Consider the following 17,178-nt stretch of genomic DNA (forward strand, 5'->3'; position numbering starts at 1 on the left):
TCTTTGCCAGAAGATCTATCAGACATAAAGGCACCTTTCTTACTCCATTAGATCAAAGATAAATCAGTGAAGATGCACTAAGATGGATGACAGAGTCAAAGTGACAGGCTATGAAAAATCATTTTCTGAGTGCTTGGAATAGATGTGAACAAGACTACTTTTGTCAAGGACAGAGAATGCCGCAGTTTTGAAGATGATGAGAGCAAGGATACAAGTTTCAGCTGCACAAAGTATCTTAAGAAATTTTAATACAGAGGCAATCTTGAAGATTTAGACAGTTTGAATAGAAGTATCGAGAAAGAACTCCAATTGCAGATCTAAGTGACAGGGAAGGTGAATTCTTGTCCCCAGCAATCTTTTACTTTTTTTGTTAAGGGATAAAAAAAACCCACCTCAGATAGGTTTGTATCATACAGAAAGATGAAACTGTGAGAGAGACCACAAAACAGTAGCTGACTGCTTGAACAGCTGGAAATATTAAGAGCATGGAGTAGTTAATCTGTCAGAGGAGTACATATAAGCAGGGGAGTAGAAAGAAGGCTACATGAGCCAATCAAAGATAGGGTAAAAAGCTGCCTGGATTGCAAAGACAAACTTCTGTCAACTCTAGCACGGACAAATAAGTGGTCTTAATTATCAGACTTCACAGAATTAGATTAATTTAGAATGGAAGGAACCTTTTGAGATCATCCAGTTGAACACTGACACACACTACCACCCCCACAGACAGTAAAAGCAGAACTAACTTCAAAGAGTTTTCAGAGACATTTCATGCAAAATCAAAAAAAAAAAAAAAAAAATCAGACAGATATCAGGCCCTATCCCTGCAAGACTATGGAAAGAATAAATAAAGAAAAAATGAATAAAGCTTATAAATCAAAGTCTGTGAAAAGAAAGATCATGCTACTAAATGAATCAAAAGGTAAGCAAAGTCTTAAAGGGAAAATGTCTTGCAGAGGGGAAAAAATAAGGGCAGGTTTTATTCGTTATTTCTTTAAAATGTTAATAGGATCACAATTCTTGAGTTCTCTGCCTAAGATCATAAAGGGAATTATGAAAAGTAAGCCTCCAAAAAATCATTAAATTTGAAAGAGTCTTATGATTATGCTATAGTATTTACTCTTCAGGCAATGCATTTGACATCACAGTAAATGAGGCACAAACAAAGATCATGAACATGTTAAACAAAAAGCAATATCAAAATTTTCCCTTCTACATTACTAATTGAAAACAGGTGCAGTATTTATTATTCAATCCTGAAAAAGTCATAATGAGAAGAGAACACTCCTTGCATGCGAGGAACAGAAATCCTTTCATAATTATGTTCCATTCAGCAATCACTGACTTAAAAGACAAAAAAAAAGGAAAAATAACAATAGCGGGTTCCTTATAAGTAGCAATTTTATATTAGAGCCATTGATTTCATCAAGATATCTATGATTATTACCACTCCCATCACCAAGCTGTTCAGCCCAGTACAGTCTCATATTTAAGTTTGACATCCCAACTCACAACAAAAGGTGTTAACAAAGAAATGTATCTGACTCAATACTTACAGCTTCACCTGAATAAAACTTCCAACAACATGTGAAAGAACCTTCTGGTAAACACACATGAAGCACAAATTAGAATCCCAATATCCTAGAGCTGGTGATGAAATGAGCGGATGGATGGGAAGTGCTCAGAACAGATATGAACACAAATTGTTTTGTAAGAGCTGAGATCAGAATGACGCAATTTGAAGATTACGAGAGCTAGCAATCTTAATTCAAAGACAATAAATAGTTGATTAGAGGATAAGAAATACATAACAGACCTTGTATTTTTCTGACCACCTTCCTCCCTTGACAGACATACCTTTCCTTTGTATAAAATCATGCAACTGCTATAGTACAGGCTTTTTATTCATCCACATGAATTTTGAGTTACTTTTCCAATAACAGGAAAGCATGCTCAGTTGCTGCATCACTGAACAAGAAATTAACAACTTCAGCTTGCTCCTGGAGTGTATAAAATTTTAAGAGAGACAGTGGGTCACCAACACTGAACAGTGCTAGTAAGTCCCTTCCCTACCTCTATACTAGGCCAAGAGATGACATTCTTCTCCCAGTCACAGGCCCTGTTCTATCTCTTCTGTACAGAGGTACAGAAAAACAAGAGATTAACATCTTAGAGCACAGAGACACAGGGCAACTGGATGTAATTCAGTCAAGTCTGAAAACCCCAATTTTCAAAAAAGAAAATCTGAACAAAAAGAATCAGATTAGCATGTTCTACCTTTAACTGAACAGTTACCTGGCTGACTGAACTGATCTTCGTAAGCATCCAGCCAATAAAATCTTAAGACTTGATCATCACTTTCCCCATTCACAAGTGGAAGGAGATTGGGGTCCAGTTGAACTTCTGCTGCTACTAGATCAACTTCATCCTCATCAATTCTGTCCCAACATGAGAGACCTGGGAGAGAACAACTTCTGCAGGTTTTGCAGAAGAATAGAAAAACAATTAAAACTGTGCCTTTGCTATAATCACCATTTTGCTTTTTTCCAGGCCTATATTCTTCTACCTTTTGTTTCTCTTTCCACTATCAAGCAACACTCCCAACAGCTGGGTTTCCTCAGTTTTCTTCTGGAAAGAGGGATGGAGTGACAAAGACAGAAACCCACATTTAAGTATGGGCCCTTGATATACCACACACAGGTTTTGAAAAATCAGTCATCTGGTATTTCAGCCTTGGTCAATATCAAATACATCTATCCATCTATACAAGTTGCTTAGTGGGAACAACAGATTATTTCAACACAGCTACCCTTCCAGTCATTAGAGGTTTAGGTCTTTTTCACCATTCAATTATTTTACAGTTCGAAGTATTTTGTTATGGAAACATATGATTCAAGATTTTCCAAACAATTTTTTAAAAAACCCCAAAAACAAGGAAAAGCCCACCCTTTTTCCAATTTCCAAAGATATGGCTGTTCACCATTACTTTTAGCAACAAAACTTTTACCTACATCTATTACAAAATACTTTCAGATTCACTTAAAGTATTGTTAGAAATTCCTTGGTTTTGCTTACTGACATCGAAGTTCACTATTCAACACATTGAGTCACCTCAGTGTGCTGAAATACATGTTGTCACATACTAGATCCCAAAAACATCAAATATTTTTCAATTAAGTAGCTATCAGCATGTCACTATTCTTAATGTAACTACGAAAAAAAAAGCATTGCACAGCATTCTGTCTACATCACAATTATCCCTTTGGCAAAGACAAATATGAAGCTAAATCTAAGGTTAAAGGAAACTTAGTGGAAGAAAAAAAAAGAAGCAAAAGAGATTCTTACAAGACAGATGTCTCTTTCTTCTCTGATTCTAGCTGCTCTGTCTCTTTCTTCTCAATTTCACTGTCTCTTTTCAAACTTTCAGCTGTCTCAGGTATAGTTTCCACATGCTCTGCTTCCATAGGTTCATCAAAGTCCTCCTCATCAAAATCCATCATTCCCTGATCATCATCTGGAAGTGCTGCAGGTAGAACTAAAGGCTTGAATCGTCAAAATGACACACTGCATACTATAGCAGTACGCAGAGACAGCACACTATAAGCAGGACCGTAATATGCAGTATTGATAGCTTAAATATGATACTTTGTTCTATCTAAACTAGTATAATTTAACAAGTGTTTTAAAACTACTATACCATATTTAAAGTGTTTTCAGAATTGGGTTTTCATTTACTTTTGATACCTTTAGTAGCTTTCTCTCCTACTGCCTTCATTATTCCCTCATTTTCTATAGGTTTTTGCACATGCTTGGTGTCCTCATTTTCAGAGAGTCTGACAGATTTTGCTGTATAACTGGGGTGCTTAGGATGCAATGAAGCTGGAGGAAGAGTTTCCTTTCTGACATGAGCAGGAGCTTTCTTTGATATAGGGGTGATTACCTGAAAAACATTTCCACCATGAGTTAAAAAATATCATGTAAAAGCAAAGAAGAAAAAAATAAACAAGAAAACCTTTCACTTGCTATATGCAGATCTAGTAACCAGGGGTAGAGGAAAAATTCCACATATTTTGCACCATGATCCTCTCTTACTACATCTCCCCATTTTTTTCCAATTGCTTCTAGTTTTGCACACAACTGTTAAGATAAGTAGCACTGGTGATTATTTTCAACATAAGAGTTGATGTCACAGAAGGTTTCACCAATCAGATGTATCTACACTACTCCATTTTCCTTCAACAGACCATTACCATCTCTCTGTATTTCCAGCTAAAAAGTCCTTTCCATTTACCAGAAATCCTAACAAAATGCTAGCCTTCCATCCTTATCAGCCCATCCTCCTCTCACTCCAAAACCTTCCACTAGGGCAAATTTCTATCCATAGCTTCAATTATCCGTTTGTTTTCCATTTCTGCAAATGATTGGTTTCTTATTCTTTTCCACACTGCTGCTTATTTCACCTCCCATCCTCCTCTCCTTGCCACAAGGGTCTTTTCTACTCCTTGGAAAAGAGAGCAGAAATTCACCTTCCTGTGATGCACTGAACATTGTAACAACAGCTTCACCTGTCAAATGTACCAGCTACAAACTCCTACTATACTACAGACACAAAACTAATTGTACTGTTTATGTGTTCACATGAAAGGCAATGCAGAAAAAGGAACGAAGTTACACTGTAACACTGCTATGGAAGCTTAGGAGAAAATTAATTTCCAGGAGGAGAAACAAAAGTCAACAGTAGTCAAATCAACAAAAACACAGATTAGCGCTTATTAATAATGAGAACGTTTTTTTCTTTTCCCCTTTACCTTAGAAGTTTGGGACTGGACAGAGAAAGGATTGAGTGGTACTCCAGCAGATCTTTTCCTTTTCAACATTATAACTGGTGGTGGACTTAGCTGAACTGTCTGAATTTTGAAAGAATAGAGAAAGTGACAAAAGGAGTTGTTAAGTGTTTTCTTTTGCCTTGGTTAGTAGCATTTTCCATCAATGAGAAAGAGGGACACCAATATTTTTGACTGATGAAGAAAACACCTCCTGATATGAAACCCAGCCCATAAAATAATGTTACCTGAGCAATCAGCCCATGAAGACACACACTAGATTTTTTTTGGAGAGGAAATAATCTGAGAAAAACTGCCAGCAGTAAATGAAACAGTTTTCAAACAGTGGGAATTTCAATAGCTAACTGTGCCTTTATTGCACAAGTATCAGAATAATTTGTGCTGTTTTTCATGTCTGCTGAAGCAGTAGTATTGAAGATGCATGCCTCATGAAAGGCTAAGTGCTCTTTCACTACTGTTCCACTAGAGGAAAACACATTTTAACATATTTACATGAACAGATATTTTATATGTAACCTTATTGACAGCTAATAACAAAAGAAATTTTACAAAACAAACAACAAAAAAAGAAAAAATTCAGTACCTAACTAGTATTTAAGTAAATAGAAGCCATAGTGTAATTAACATTCTTTTCCCTAATCAATGTTCCACAAATTTGGCAGCATTAAATTGCAATTCTTTAATGATACCGGGGGAAGCGGGGGCGGTTTTAGTCATGGGGGGTTTTATAGCCTCAATCGGGTGTCATAAGGAGGAGTAAAATAATAAGAACACAAAACTAAGAGAATAACTTTACATTGGGACATCCTATACCCTTTACTGGGTTGAAAAAACATGTTAAGCTTATTATGGTTCAACATATTCCACCTCAGTATCCCACCACTACAGCAGTTTCGACATTTAGAGGTGAGCAATCCTTTTGGTTTTAAGAAATCTTGCTAAAAGGGCATCACGTATTTGAGACAGTCCAACCCTGTCACAGCAGCCACCCTGCACTCCTGCCTCCAAGGGAGTGCTAACCTGGTTCTCTGCAGTAAATCATGGGAAGCAGGAGGCAGTCAGAGGTTCAGGTTACATCACCTGCTGAAACACTGCTCCCTCAGCTCCTTCCATACAGGTCAGAATGGAGATGTCCTACAGCTCCCTGACTGAGGTGTGGTGACAGATATACAGCACACAATTCAGAGGCAGCCATGTCCTCTTTCACTCCACAGTGACTAAAACCCTGAAGGCTGCATTAGAACAGGCTCCACATCATCTTGATATAAACCATCTGTAATCAGGGGATAGAGGTATTGCATTATCAAGCAATGCAGTCATGCAACATCTGCATGGTGGAGACAACAGGCAGACAGCACACATATGTGGAACATATCAATGAGATGTGCTATGGATAAAATCCGTCTTAGATTGTCTAGTTTCACAAAAAACCTGTATTTTCTTGGTATGTTCCATGACAAATTAATGGATTAAGGTTGTTTCCAACAGATTTTATTAACATACTTACTTCAGCACTAATATCTTGAAGAATATCCCCAAGTAAATCATCCTTGGACAGATCCACAGTTTTCTATAAGGTAAGATTAGACAAAGAGTTCTCAGTTATATGGGCAAACCCAATCAGGAGAACAGCAGTAAATGACTAAAGGATTTCCACAAAACATATACGGTATTTTCAGAAATGCTCCAGACACAAGGGATCATAATAGAAGTTTGTCTTGCTTGACACAAGAAATTAAAATGAGCCTTTGGCTTACTCCACTCCTACTAAAACTGTGAACAAGTCAGAAATACTTAAATTCAAAAATGTAAAAACTTACATCTGTGTTTTTCTTCCCAGCACTGGCCATAAACATAGATTTAATTGTGTTTGGCTTTGACACTACAGATTTCTTCACGTTCCTTTTATCAATTGTAGATGTTTTGCCACCTCTTCCTACCGAAACAAAAAATTAAAAATTGTGAATTTTACATAAGAAAAATTCAGTGTTTACAGGTCCAGTTATTAGCAGCGACAGACAGCCAAGGTAGTCTGCTTCTTCTACCTTTACACTTCTGGCTGAAATGAAGCCTAGTCATCTTTCAGCTTTGTAGCAGCTGTCATGCACACACAAAAAATGAAAAACCTTCTCATCACACTGTCTTTCCTAGTCACGTCAGAGACGCCTTTTGCATGCTCCAGAAAAAGGACAAAGATACTTCACATGGAAGCATTTCCAGGGGAAAAAAAAAAAATAGTGTCCAGGAGTTTGACACTAGGCTTGGATTCTCAACATCAGACTCAGTTTCTCAGTTTGCCACTAGATTCCATTAAAAAATTGGGAAAACCATATAATCCTAGATTCTTACAATTATACAAGTATTTTAGTGGTCAAGAAAAACCACACCTATTTTAGGCGCTGGCTTTGAAAACCAAGACTTCGCAGATGCATTTTTTCTAGAAGTGAATCCCCATTCCACAGAACACTGAGCAGCAGTGCCCCAGTGGTGCTGAAGCAGTTAACAGTGATGTGATCTCAATTTGTGAGCCTCCATCCTCTGCATCACTGGGGCTGAATAAAATCCACAGGACTGAATGACAGAGCTTCAAGTAATCTGTCATTTGGCCATTTACCACATTTACTGATGACAGGAAGTTGCCCATTTTGGGTACCTTTTAAAAGACCCCGGGAGATAGTCTTCAGTGGTCACATGCAAGTTACCTTTCTTATTGGAAATAAGAGCATCATCATCCAGATCTTCATCAAAGATTTCCCTTCCATCTTCTACATAACCTATCCCATCTGTAGAAAATTAATTAAAAATTGCAGTTTAAATTCTGTCTTCTGATATTCCTGAATTTTTTACATATTAAAACATTTCCCCCCCTTTAATATAGAGCAAAAGTTACAAAAGCAAATATTAAACACTACAGCACTCTCAGCTGTATCTTCTATATCTTCTATTAGACTAAATATATTCTTACATGTTTAATTAGAAATGATCCATAACAGTACTTTTCTTTTTGTAAAACTGTAACACTAGTAACTGGAAATAAAATTTCAACATCAGGTCTTCATGGAAAAATATCTTCATTATCATCCTAACAGACTACTATGAGAACAATCCAAGATTAATTTCTATTAAAAGAATGCCTTTCTCTTGTCTCCTAAAACAAATTTTAAGACTGTACTAACAGTAACTTGCCTCAAAGCATGAGCATTATGAAGCCTAATTGAATTATAACACTAGAACCAAAATAACTCTCCAAATTAATCTTAACTTACCATCATCAACAATCCAGTCATCATCCTGACGGTCTCTGACCATCTTGGAGTATTCATCCTCATCTATTTCATCATAAATACCCGTGAACTCCTCAACCTACAGTTAAGGTATACTGAGGATTAACAGTTTCCATACCATCAATACTGTAGATCATCAGTCAGAATATAAAAGTTCCCAAAAATGCACATAGGGTTCCTACACTGCTACACTGTTCACAACTCATAAACACAGTTATTCATTAAGTTTCTTTTTTGGCAGTGATAAAAGACAAGTTACCAATTTTTAAAATTATTACAGTATACTGAAACTCAAAATCTACCAAAGCACTGGCAGAGATTTAATTTTAAAAATACTTGTTTTATTGCTCATTTCATTACCAAAATTTTTTTTTAAAAATAAAAAGCCTAGCACTGGAGACTTCTGGCCTTGGCTCTACTATCAAACACCAATCTGAGCTCAGTGAAAAGGAAAGGGATTTGATGTACCCAAGCAGAGCACTCAGAGAAAATTTGCATGTTAATGATCTACGGACTTCTGGTTTCTTTACATTTATTCACCTCAATGAGGAAGTCACTTCCTGTTGGCACCACCATTGGACAATGTTACAGTATCAATGTTACACTGCCAGATTTCAGTTCCACCACTTAAATTGTGGTCTCTTTGTGGAAACACAGCATATCAATATTAATGGATTTCAGTCATGTAAAGCTCTGAAATTGAAGTTTAATATAATTTGAGATTTTTAAAAAAGTACTGCCTATCATAACATTAATTATGCAATTTTAAAAATTGGTCCTTCCCTGTAGCATAGTTCTCAAGCAATGGCAGGCATATTTCACTTGCAGTTAACAAAACTGGGTTAGGTGTGAAAACAGAAAGAAACAAATAAATTACATTAGAAAGCAGAAAACTACAGCTACACTCAGAAAAACATACACTAGTAAAAACATAAAAGCTGATCTGAAAGGTTTATTTTGTTTCCTCTAACTCTTATATATCTATAAATGGTGATTAAGTTTCTTTTCAGAAGAAAAGATGAGGAATTTTCACCTCATATTTTAATTTTTCCCCAGCTTTGGCTTTTTTCAGACGTTCAAGTGCTTCTTGCTGGCCTCTTCTATTCTTCCTCTCACGTCTAGAACGTGATGCTGCAAAACTTCCAGACTCACTCATAGCTGTAATTAATTAAAAACAAGAGAAATTAGTTTAACAATGAGCTGTTAGCTTTGGTACTTAAGTGTTCAGTAATGCATTAATAGATGACTGCAGTTATGCTTAAAACCAAAACCTCCCTGGCTAAAAGCACAGACACAGATGGCTCTTCCTAAACCAATTCTGGAATGACACTGAGGGCATGGCCTGACAGGGAGCTCAAACAGCCCTCTCATGCCAGCCCACATTCAGCGTGAAGCTACCACCTAGATTTCCGAAGCACCTCTCAAATCTCATCAGCCTTTCCCTGTAAGAGATCCACCCCCTCTACACCTCCTTGGGAATTTCCAGCTCCTTTTATTTTGCATGTCTCCATGACAACTCAGGAATACCAGACTTAGAGAAGGCCTACACTGCTACAAAGCAGTGATGTTTTTAGGCGGTTTCCACAACGTTTGAGTATGACCAGATCGACACAAACTAGAAATCTGTTGACAGCTGACAGCTCATTTCCTCTTCCACTTCCTTCCCTTCCAAATGCTCTCCCCAGCAAGATGCTTTCTACTTCTTCAGACCTTTTTTCTTTCTCTTAATTTGGGGAAGGAACAACTATCTGACCAGAGGGAACAAACGGACTCCATCCAACTTCTAAAAGCCAACAAGCAGCCCAGGGACAGGGCTGCGGGCTCAGTGTCAGGAGCTGCATACGCCGTGCAGGCAGAGGAGACCCACGGCTGGCCAGGTGGCCAGAGGAGCAGGGCAGTCCCCTCCTGGTGGCAGCAGGACATCAACTTGCGAATAGAGCTGCACCCCGGCAGCGTGGCTGAGAGAAGGCCGGATTTGTATTGCTGAGGGCTGGGGTAAAAGGGGCATTTGCACTGCCTGCTGCCCCATGCAAAGGCGGGCCGCTTCGGCCAGGTTTATCTTCTGTCAATCCTCCGCCTGTACTGCACGCCAGCGCCTCAGGCAATGCGCTCCTCCGGGACAAGCGCGTTTCCAGCCCCAGCCGGGACCACCCGCGCCCGCCGCTGCCCCCTGGGCTGAGAGTGCTCCCACCGGAGACGCGACCGGGGAGAGCCGCCCCAGCCTGCGAGGCTCCACCGCCGGCGCGGGGCCGTGCGGCCCGAGCCCGTCCCCGGGCGGAGCCCCCCGTTCTGCGCCCGCCCGGAGAGAGTCCCGCCGCCCAGAGGGACGCGGGACCCGCGCGCGGCACTGTCCGCCCCCACCACGACCGCCGGACCGACCGCCCGCCGCGCACGCGCGCTCCCGCGCCCCGTGCGCGCGCCCTCGCCGCCGCCAGCGCCGCTGCCCGGTCGCCCCCCGCCTGACAGCGAAACGCTGGCGCCTGCGAGGGACGGGGACAGGCAGGAGGACAAGGACAGGGGCCCCCGGCCGCCCCCGGGTCTCACCGTCCCGGCCCCGAGCGCCGCTCTCGGCCATGGCGCTCGCGCCAAAGGCTCCCGAAAGTGGCGCGAGACGGGAGCCCCGCGCGCCGCCGCCGGGGCCGCAGCCAATCAGCGGGCGCGGGGGCGGGGCCGCCCCGGGCGCGGAGGGAGCGCGGCCCGCGGGAAGGGCCCGGCCGCGTCCCGCCCCCGCGGGGCCCGCGGCGGGAGCGCCGCTCGGCGCCGGGCGGAGCCGCTTCCTGCGAGAGGCCTGCGCCGCCGGGCAGCGGCCCGGGCATGGGCCCGCTGCTGCGGCCGCAGCTGTGCAGGCGTTCCTTTGGCGCCAGGGCCCGCGGTATCCCGCGAGTTGCGTCTGAAGGATCTGAGCAGGGCTCCTTCCGCTGCAGGGGCCTGTAGCCCGTACGGGTCCGGTGCCGCAGTTGGGGCAAAGCCATGTTTAAATGCCTTGTCATAAATACATCACGACTAAATGTCACGTATAAAATAAATTTCCTGAGCTGGGAGAAGGCGGTGGTTCGTGCCAGTTGGATAAAAGCTGGAGGATGAGGGTGAAGGATCACCTGCAACAACGTTCTCAGCAGGAGAAACAAGGATTTCCCACACGGTTTCCATCGACCTATAACCCCTGAACGTCGAATATTGATCATGACAATATATATGTAGGAGCCATGGTCTTACTTTTGCATATTTAGGTGTAATGCTCTCTCACAACTTCCAGGAACTTCTTCAGTAAATGACTCTAAAGAGTCTTACAGAGGCAGATAGTGGCTGGTCAGCTTAGTGACAAAATACATTTTTATACATATATATGTGTGTGTATATTTAAATGTATTTTATATAGTTATTAGCACATACAGTATATATATATATATATATATATATATATATATATATATATATATAATACTGGATGCCCTCCTATTTTCCAAACCCCTTTTTATTTTCTTCACTACAAATGAAAGAAAAAAAAAAGATTAAGACTGGATTTCTGATATCTCAAGGGGCCAAATGTGTGGAAGGCTCTGAGAAAAGACCCACCAGACCTTTGTCCTTGCATACCTCTGACTTGGTCAGGGTGGGAAGGTGGGGTATGTTCTCTTCCTTTTGATGCTACACATTTGCTTCATCAAATGTGTCAAGAGTACTTACACAACAGCCTTCAGCTGAGGAGCAAGGACTGTGTCCAGAAAATTATATATTTCAGTTTCAAACAAAGATGGGTAAAGGTTTTAAAAGCTTCAATTAAGACAACTGAAGCGTTACAAGTTCTCTCTTCTAAAAGGGTTCAGGTCTGACTGTGTGTACATTCAGAAACCCAGGGAAACTGATGGGGTTCATACTGTTTCACCACAGATTAACCTCGATATTTTGTCCAAAAACATCATTGCTGGCCAGTCATTACTCAGAAAACCTACCACCATCATTTGTAGAATTTTGTGGAAAAGCATTTACTGGTCATGAAAATATGCAGGCACCGACTCCAGCTTCTTGCAAAGGCAGGTGGCACCACAGGGCTCTCTCCTTAGGGCTCTTTCTGCTGTTGCAGAAATGTGAGCTAATATTATTTAGTCTGAATATACTGATTGTTTTCAACTGTCTGGAGGAGAGAATTTATATGGTTCTGAAAATGAAAATTACTTTCCTTCCTTCTCCACCAGGACTCCTTTGCATTGGTAAGAGAAATAAAAAGCCTCCCGATCCTCCAAACTTACATACCCAGGTGCTAGTACAACATTATCCCAGTGCTGGACCTATCTTAGGTGGAAGCAGAAGAATGACCCCAGCACCTGTGGCAGCTCCGTGGTGCTGAAAGAGGCTGGATGACAGCCAGAGTGCCCATTGCCAGGGAAAGAGAGACCCCTCTCAGCTGTACTTTGTTAATAGGCCAGCTTAGCTGTAGCAAACATGCATCCTTGGAAACACTGACAGCCACAGGAAGAATGCATCTCTGATCTGCTGTCCTGGTTTCCACCACAATCGAGTTCATTTTCTTCCTCATAACTGGTGCAGGGCTGTGTTTTGGATTCTGGAAATAATAATGCTGATAACACACCGATGTTTTGGTTGTTGCTGGGCAGTGTTTACACTAAGTCAAGGGCTTTTCAGCTTCTAACTCCTCCCTGCCAGCAAGGAGGCTGCAGGGCACAAGGAGCTGGGAGGAGGCACAGCCAGGACAGCTGACCCCAGCTGATATTCCATACCATAAGATGTTGTGCTCAGTATATAAACTGGGGGGAAACTGGCCAGAGACCACTGCTCAAAACTGTCTGAGATCAGTCAGTGAGTGGTGAGCACTGTGCATCACTTCCTCTGTATATTCTAATTATTGTTGTTCTTCTTTTCTCTTCCTTTTTTCTCCTATTAAACTGTTTTCATCTCAACCCCAATACTTTACTTTGGGTTTTTTCCCCCAGTTCTCTCCCACATCCCACTCAGGAGGTGTGTGGGAGAGTGAGTGGCTGTGTGTTGTTTTGCTGCCTGCCAGGTTAAACCAACAACACCTACACACAGCCTCTTCTTCACAGGAGTGTGGCACTATTTGCTTCTTTTTTTAAACATGTGCACAATCACCAAGAGTGATGTGGAGTTCAAAATCAGAAGTTACTCAAGTTTTAAGCTACAAACTTGAGTAAAAATACATAAACATTAATAAAATAACATCTCTAAATTCTTCAGTTTGAACAAAAATAGAATACCAGTGCATTTCACATATACTTAGCCTTCACATGCTTTGGATTTTTGAATTGGCTGGATTTGAATGCTTTTGATTAAAATGAAACAATACTCTTTGTCAGCTGTCATGTGAACAGTGGCATGTTTGTCATTCAGGTGATACCCTGATTTGAGCCGGTACACAGTGATACAGTTAATTTCCCAAACGGAAGTTGTTGCCATAGCTCCGCTGTGGGACAGCGCAGATCAAACAAAAGACTTTTTCATGGATGCTCGTTCAATCCTCACATTCATCTCTGGCCATAACAAGAATGCATCTGTTTCCCACAGCACAGCATAACAAGCATATTTAAATGCTGCAGGGAGAAAAAAATAAAAGGTGGGGGGAGCAAGGGATGGGCTTTGCTTTGGGAAGGAAAAATAACCCAGCAAGATCTGGGACTTAAAGGCTTTATCACAGCAGATTGCTTTGAGCTCATCTTTAACCTCCCTTTGGACAACCATACAAGAACAACTTGGCATGACCTTTGCTCAATTGTCTTTTAAGAACAAGAAGTGGTAATTTTGGTGGTCCAGAGCCAACAAGATTCCCTCGAGGCAAGTGTGATAGCTGCAGAGAAAAGTGCAAGACAAGCATAGTAACGAAGATGGTAGGCAGCAAAAAACACAGTACAGAAGAAGAAGGTCAGGAAACTCCAAGATTTCAACAAAAGGTGACAAAGATGTATTTTTATTTTGTTTTCTCAGAGCTGTAATTTAAATATGTAAGTTATTAATAGTAAATACTGTAAACTCATTGCAAGCATTCCAAGATAATATAAACAGTAGTTTACATTAGCATAGGAATTTACAAGTGGAGTATAGTATCAATACTAAGTTAAATGGACAAAATAATTATTGTATTGAGGATTATTTTGTTTTCTTCCTTTTAATGATTAGAGCATACTTGATCTGCTGCAAAAACAGTAGGACAAAAAGTTAAAACTCTCAGATTCAGACGTTACACATTATGGTAGGTAATGCTTTCGATGATAGGAAAAAAATGAGTGGTGGTATAAAGACAATGCCAGTAAATAATGAATGACAGCAAAATAGCAAATTCAGCTGTACTATGTCTACCTCAAAATGCTGAAACATTATTACATTGCTGTTAAGTACAGACTATCTTTGTGGAGAATTGTGTGTGTGTGCATGCTACTCAAGATGTGAGTGTATATGTTCTATGTGTATGTTTCCTACAAACATGGAATATTTCATTATCTTACTTTTAATCTTTACATTGCTCTGAATTAATGCACATTATCACTAAATTATATTAAAGTTTTTCTTTCTAATTTCATCCAGCTCTGACCACTTCTTCAGCTGCTTACTAAACTGTGCTATGCATGTGACATTTCAACAAGAATTATTTAACTGTTTGGGGTACTAAACTCCTAAAGAAATTATTAAAACTAGTTTTATAAATTAAAATTTTCTAATTTCCTATCTGAGTTACTTGCTAACAACAGGATGAAGAGAATAAAGTTGTTGTTAGGATATTAAGGCTCTGAAATAAAAACATGAAATAGAAAAAAGAACTCACACTATTCTCCATTACAACAGAAAACGTCCATGGAGCAAACATTCAGAGATACTTTTTTTCTTTCTTAAACAAACACAATTCAATTCTGATTGCAGTTAAATTACAGGAAGTCCTAGTAACTGGACCAGAATTGGTGAAATTATGCTAACTGGAACAGAGAACAGAATCTCATCACCTGCTTGCCTAATACAATGTTCCTATTCAAGCCTAGAAGAAAAGTACAAAATATTATAATGTACATTAAATAGGGAAGACAAGTGAGAGCAAACTCACAGAAAATGAGCCCTCACATAATTATAATGTCTAAGAATTAAGTCTGGTGCCAATGGTATTCAAGAGCATAGTTATTGCCACAGCATGAAAGTCTCTGTTTTAACTACTTTCAGCACTCTCTCTTTACAATTGCACAGAAATGAACAATTAATGTATAAGCAGAACATTATTGCAGAGAGGCTGTTACATTTCAAGCCCTGGCTGAAGATCAAATGTGCTTCCATGGGTGAATACTCTCAGCATTCACTATTTCGGATCCCTTTGGCAGAAAGGAGGACAGCATCGTGAGATGCTGCAAATCCTTGTGGCAATCCTGACAGCTCTGGTGCTGGAGTGGTGCTGGGGAAGGCTGTGCTCACACTGTGGGGAGGCAGCAAGGGCCAAGTGCTCCCTGCAGTAGGGGAGCCTGGCAGGAAGCTGGGGCCTTTTCCCCCAGCCTGAGGACTGTGAGCAGGGCAGCCTGGAGATGGGAGTCAGGATCAGCCGGGACAAGTCCATGGCGATGAGACTGGTCTCAAAACAAACAAGAAACACAATTCAGGGTCAGGTCCAGTGATGGTAGCCTGGGTCAGATGCAACCCAGTGATCACTAGGCAAGTTGTAGAATGATCTGGGTTTGAAGGAACCTTAAAGGTGATCTAGTTCCAACCCTTGTGTCACAGGCAGGGACACCTTCCACTGGACCAGATTGCTCAAAGCCCAGTTCAGTCTGGTCTTGAACACTTCCACTGGGGACTCACCAAACAAGTCCATTAAACAAGGCAGGTTCCAGGTCAGGCTAGGGAGCCAGGGGTGCAGCTGTGGCTGAGCTGGATGGAGACCAACACTCCTGCAGCTCAGCTCCAGCAAGGACCAACAGCACAGGCCAGAACTCAGAGCCCATGAGCAGAGGGCAGGGGAGCCGAGTGAGGTTTGGTTAGGACTATCAGTGCCCTCACAGCCTTGACAGCAACTCCCATTCCCCACAAACAAGGTGTGTCCTCACACCTGATAGCTCAGAATGGGGAGAGGGATTCAGCTGGTGCAGGTTGTCAGTGGATAACTTTATGGACACTCAACCAGGGCAGGGACAATGGCCTGGAAAGGGGCTACAGCAGATGGAACTAGAGGGTGGCCAGACCCAGGGGGCTGCCAGATGGGCTCTGAGAGTAGGTTTACTGAGGAACTGGGGCTGGACAGGGGGCCAGTAAATGAGGACACCAAAGCCAGTCAAGCTGATGGGACAGGAGGAATTGCAGAAGATCCCATACAGCCATGGGCCAGGCCCCACTGTGCTCAACTCAGGACTTAGGAAGGCCTGATCTAGCTGTCAGGGTGTAGCAAGGGGCAGCTGCTCCATGAGGACAAGGAGACAATGACATGATAGGGCTGGTGAGGGTCAGGGACTTGACACCCAGGACTACATCCTACAGACCCAGGCAGGATGAGTTGTCACGCCCAGCCAAGATCATCATACAAGATTTTGGACCTGCCTCATCACCGCAGGCAAGGTAGAAACACAAGTTAGGTCAGGCCTAGTGGTAGTGTCTCCTTGTGGGTTGCTGTTCCAGTGGCATCTGATCTTGCTTCCCAACACTAGCAAGTCACAAATTTTTAATTCCTTTCAAGTCCAGCTTTTGATTCTTCCTGTGGACACTAGCAGGAAAGTAAATGTCAACCTGAGAGAAAAGGTCTTTCCAGTTAGGTTTGGTACTTGGTCTACCTTAGTTCAGGACAAATGGAAGAAGCTGTTACAGGAAGAGGCATTCAGATAATAACTAGTAAAAGCTATACTAGCTTCCAGATAGCCATTTTACAGTGCATAAAGTAGGTGTATTGCTTTAAACAAAGTGTGTGTCTTTACCCAGATTATGAAACCCTCCAGTTATTAAGTTTTTGGTACCCAAAATATTAATGTGAACCCCTAACCATCACTCAAGTGCCATTTACAGTATGATTTGTTATGTTTCACTTGACAGGTTTGTATTTGGAATGGTATGGGGAA

General features: G+C 41.4%; 1 protein-coding gene across 1 annotated transcript in view; it reads right to left on the minus strand.

Annotated features, from left to right (window-relative positions):
- Window positions 1–10,816, minus strand: part of POLA1 (DNA polymerase alpha 1, catalytic subunit) — a 185,085-nt gene extending 174,269 nt beyond the window's left edge. Inside the window, 10 exon segments of the mRNA XM_053971586.1 lie at window positions 2,296–2,474; window positions 3,346–3,523; window positions 3,745–3,940; window positions 4,809–4,907; window positions 6,352–6,414; window positions 6,665–6,780; window positions 7,547–7,627; window positions 8,111–8,207; window positions 9,162–9,286; window positions 10,673–10,816. Of these exon segments, the coding sequence (XP_053827561.1) occupies window positions 2,296–2,474; window positions 3,346–3,523; window positions 3,745–3,940; window positions 4,809–4,907; window positions 6,352–6,414; window positions 6,665–6,780; window positions 7,547–7,627; window positions 8,111–8,207; window positions 9,162–9,286; window positions 10,673–10,703 (1,165 nt within the window). The 5' untranslated portion in view covers window positions 10,704–10,816.
- Between the last annotated feature and the right edge of the window lie 6,362 nt (window positions 10,817–17,178).

The sequence above is a fragment of the Vidua macroura genome, chromosome 2 (genome assembly GCF_024509145.1).
Source record: "Vidua macroura isolate BioBank_ID:100142 chromosome 2, ASM2450914v1, whole genome shotgun sequence".
NCBI classification, from domain to species: Eukaryota; Metazoa; Chordata; class Aves; order Passeriformes; family Viduidae; genus Vidua; species Vidua macroura.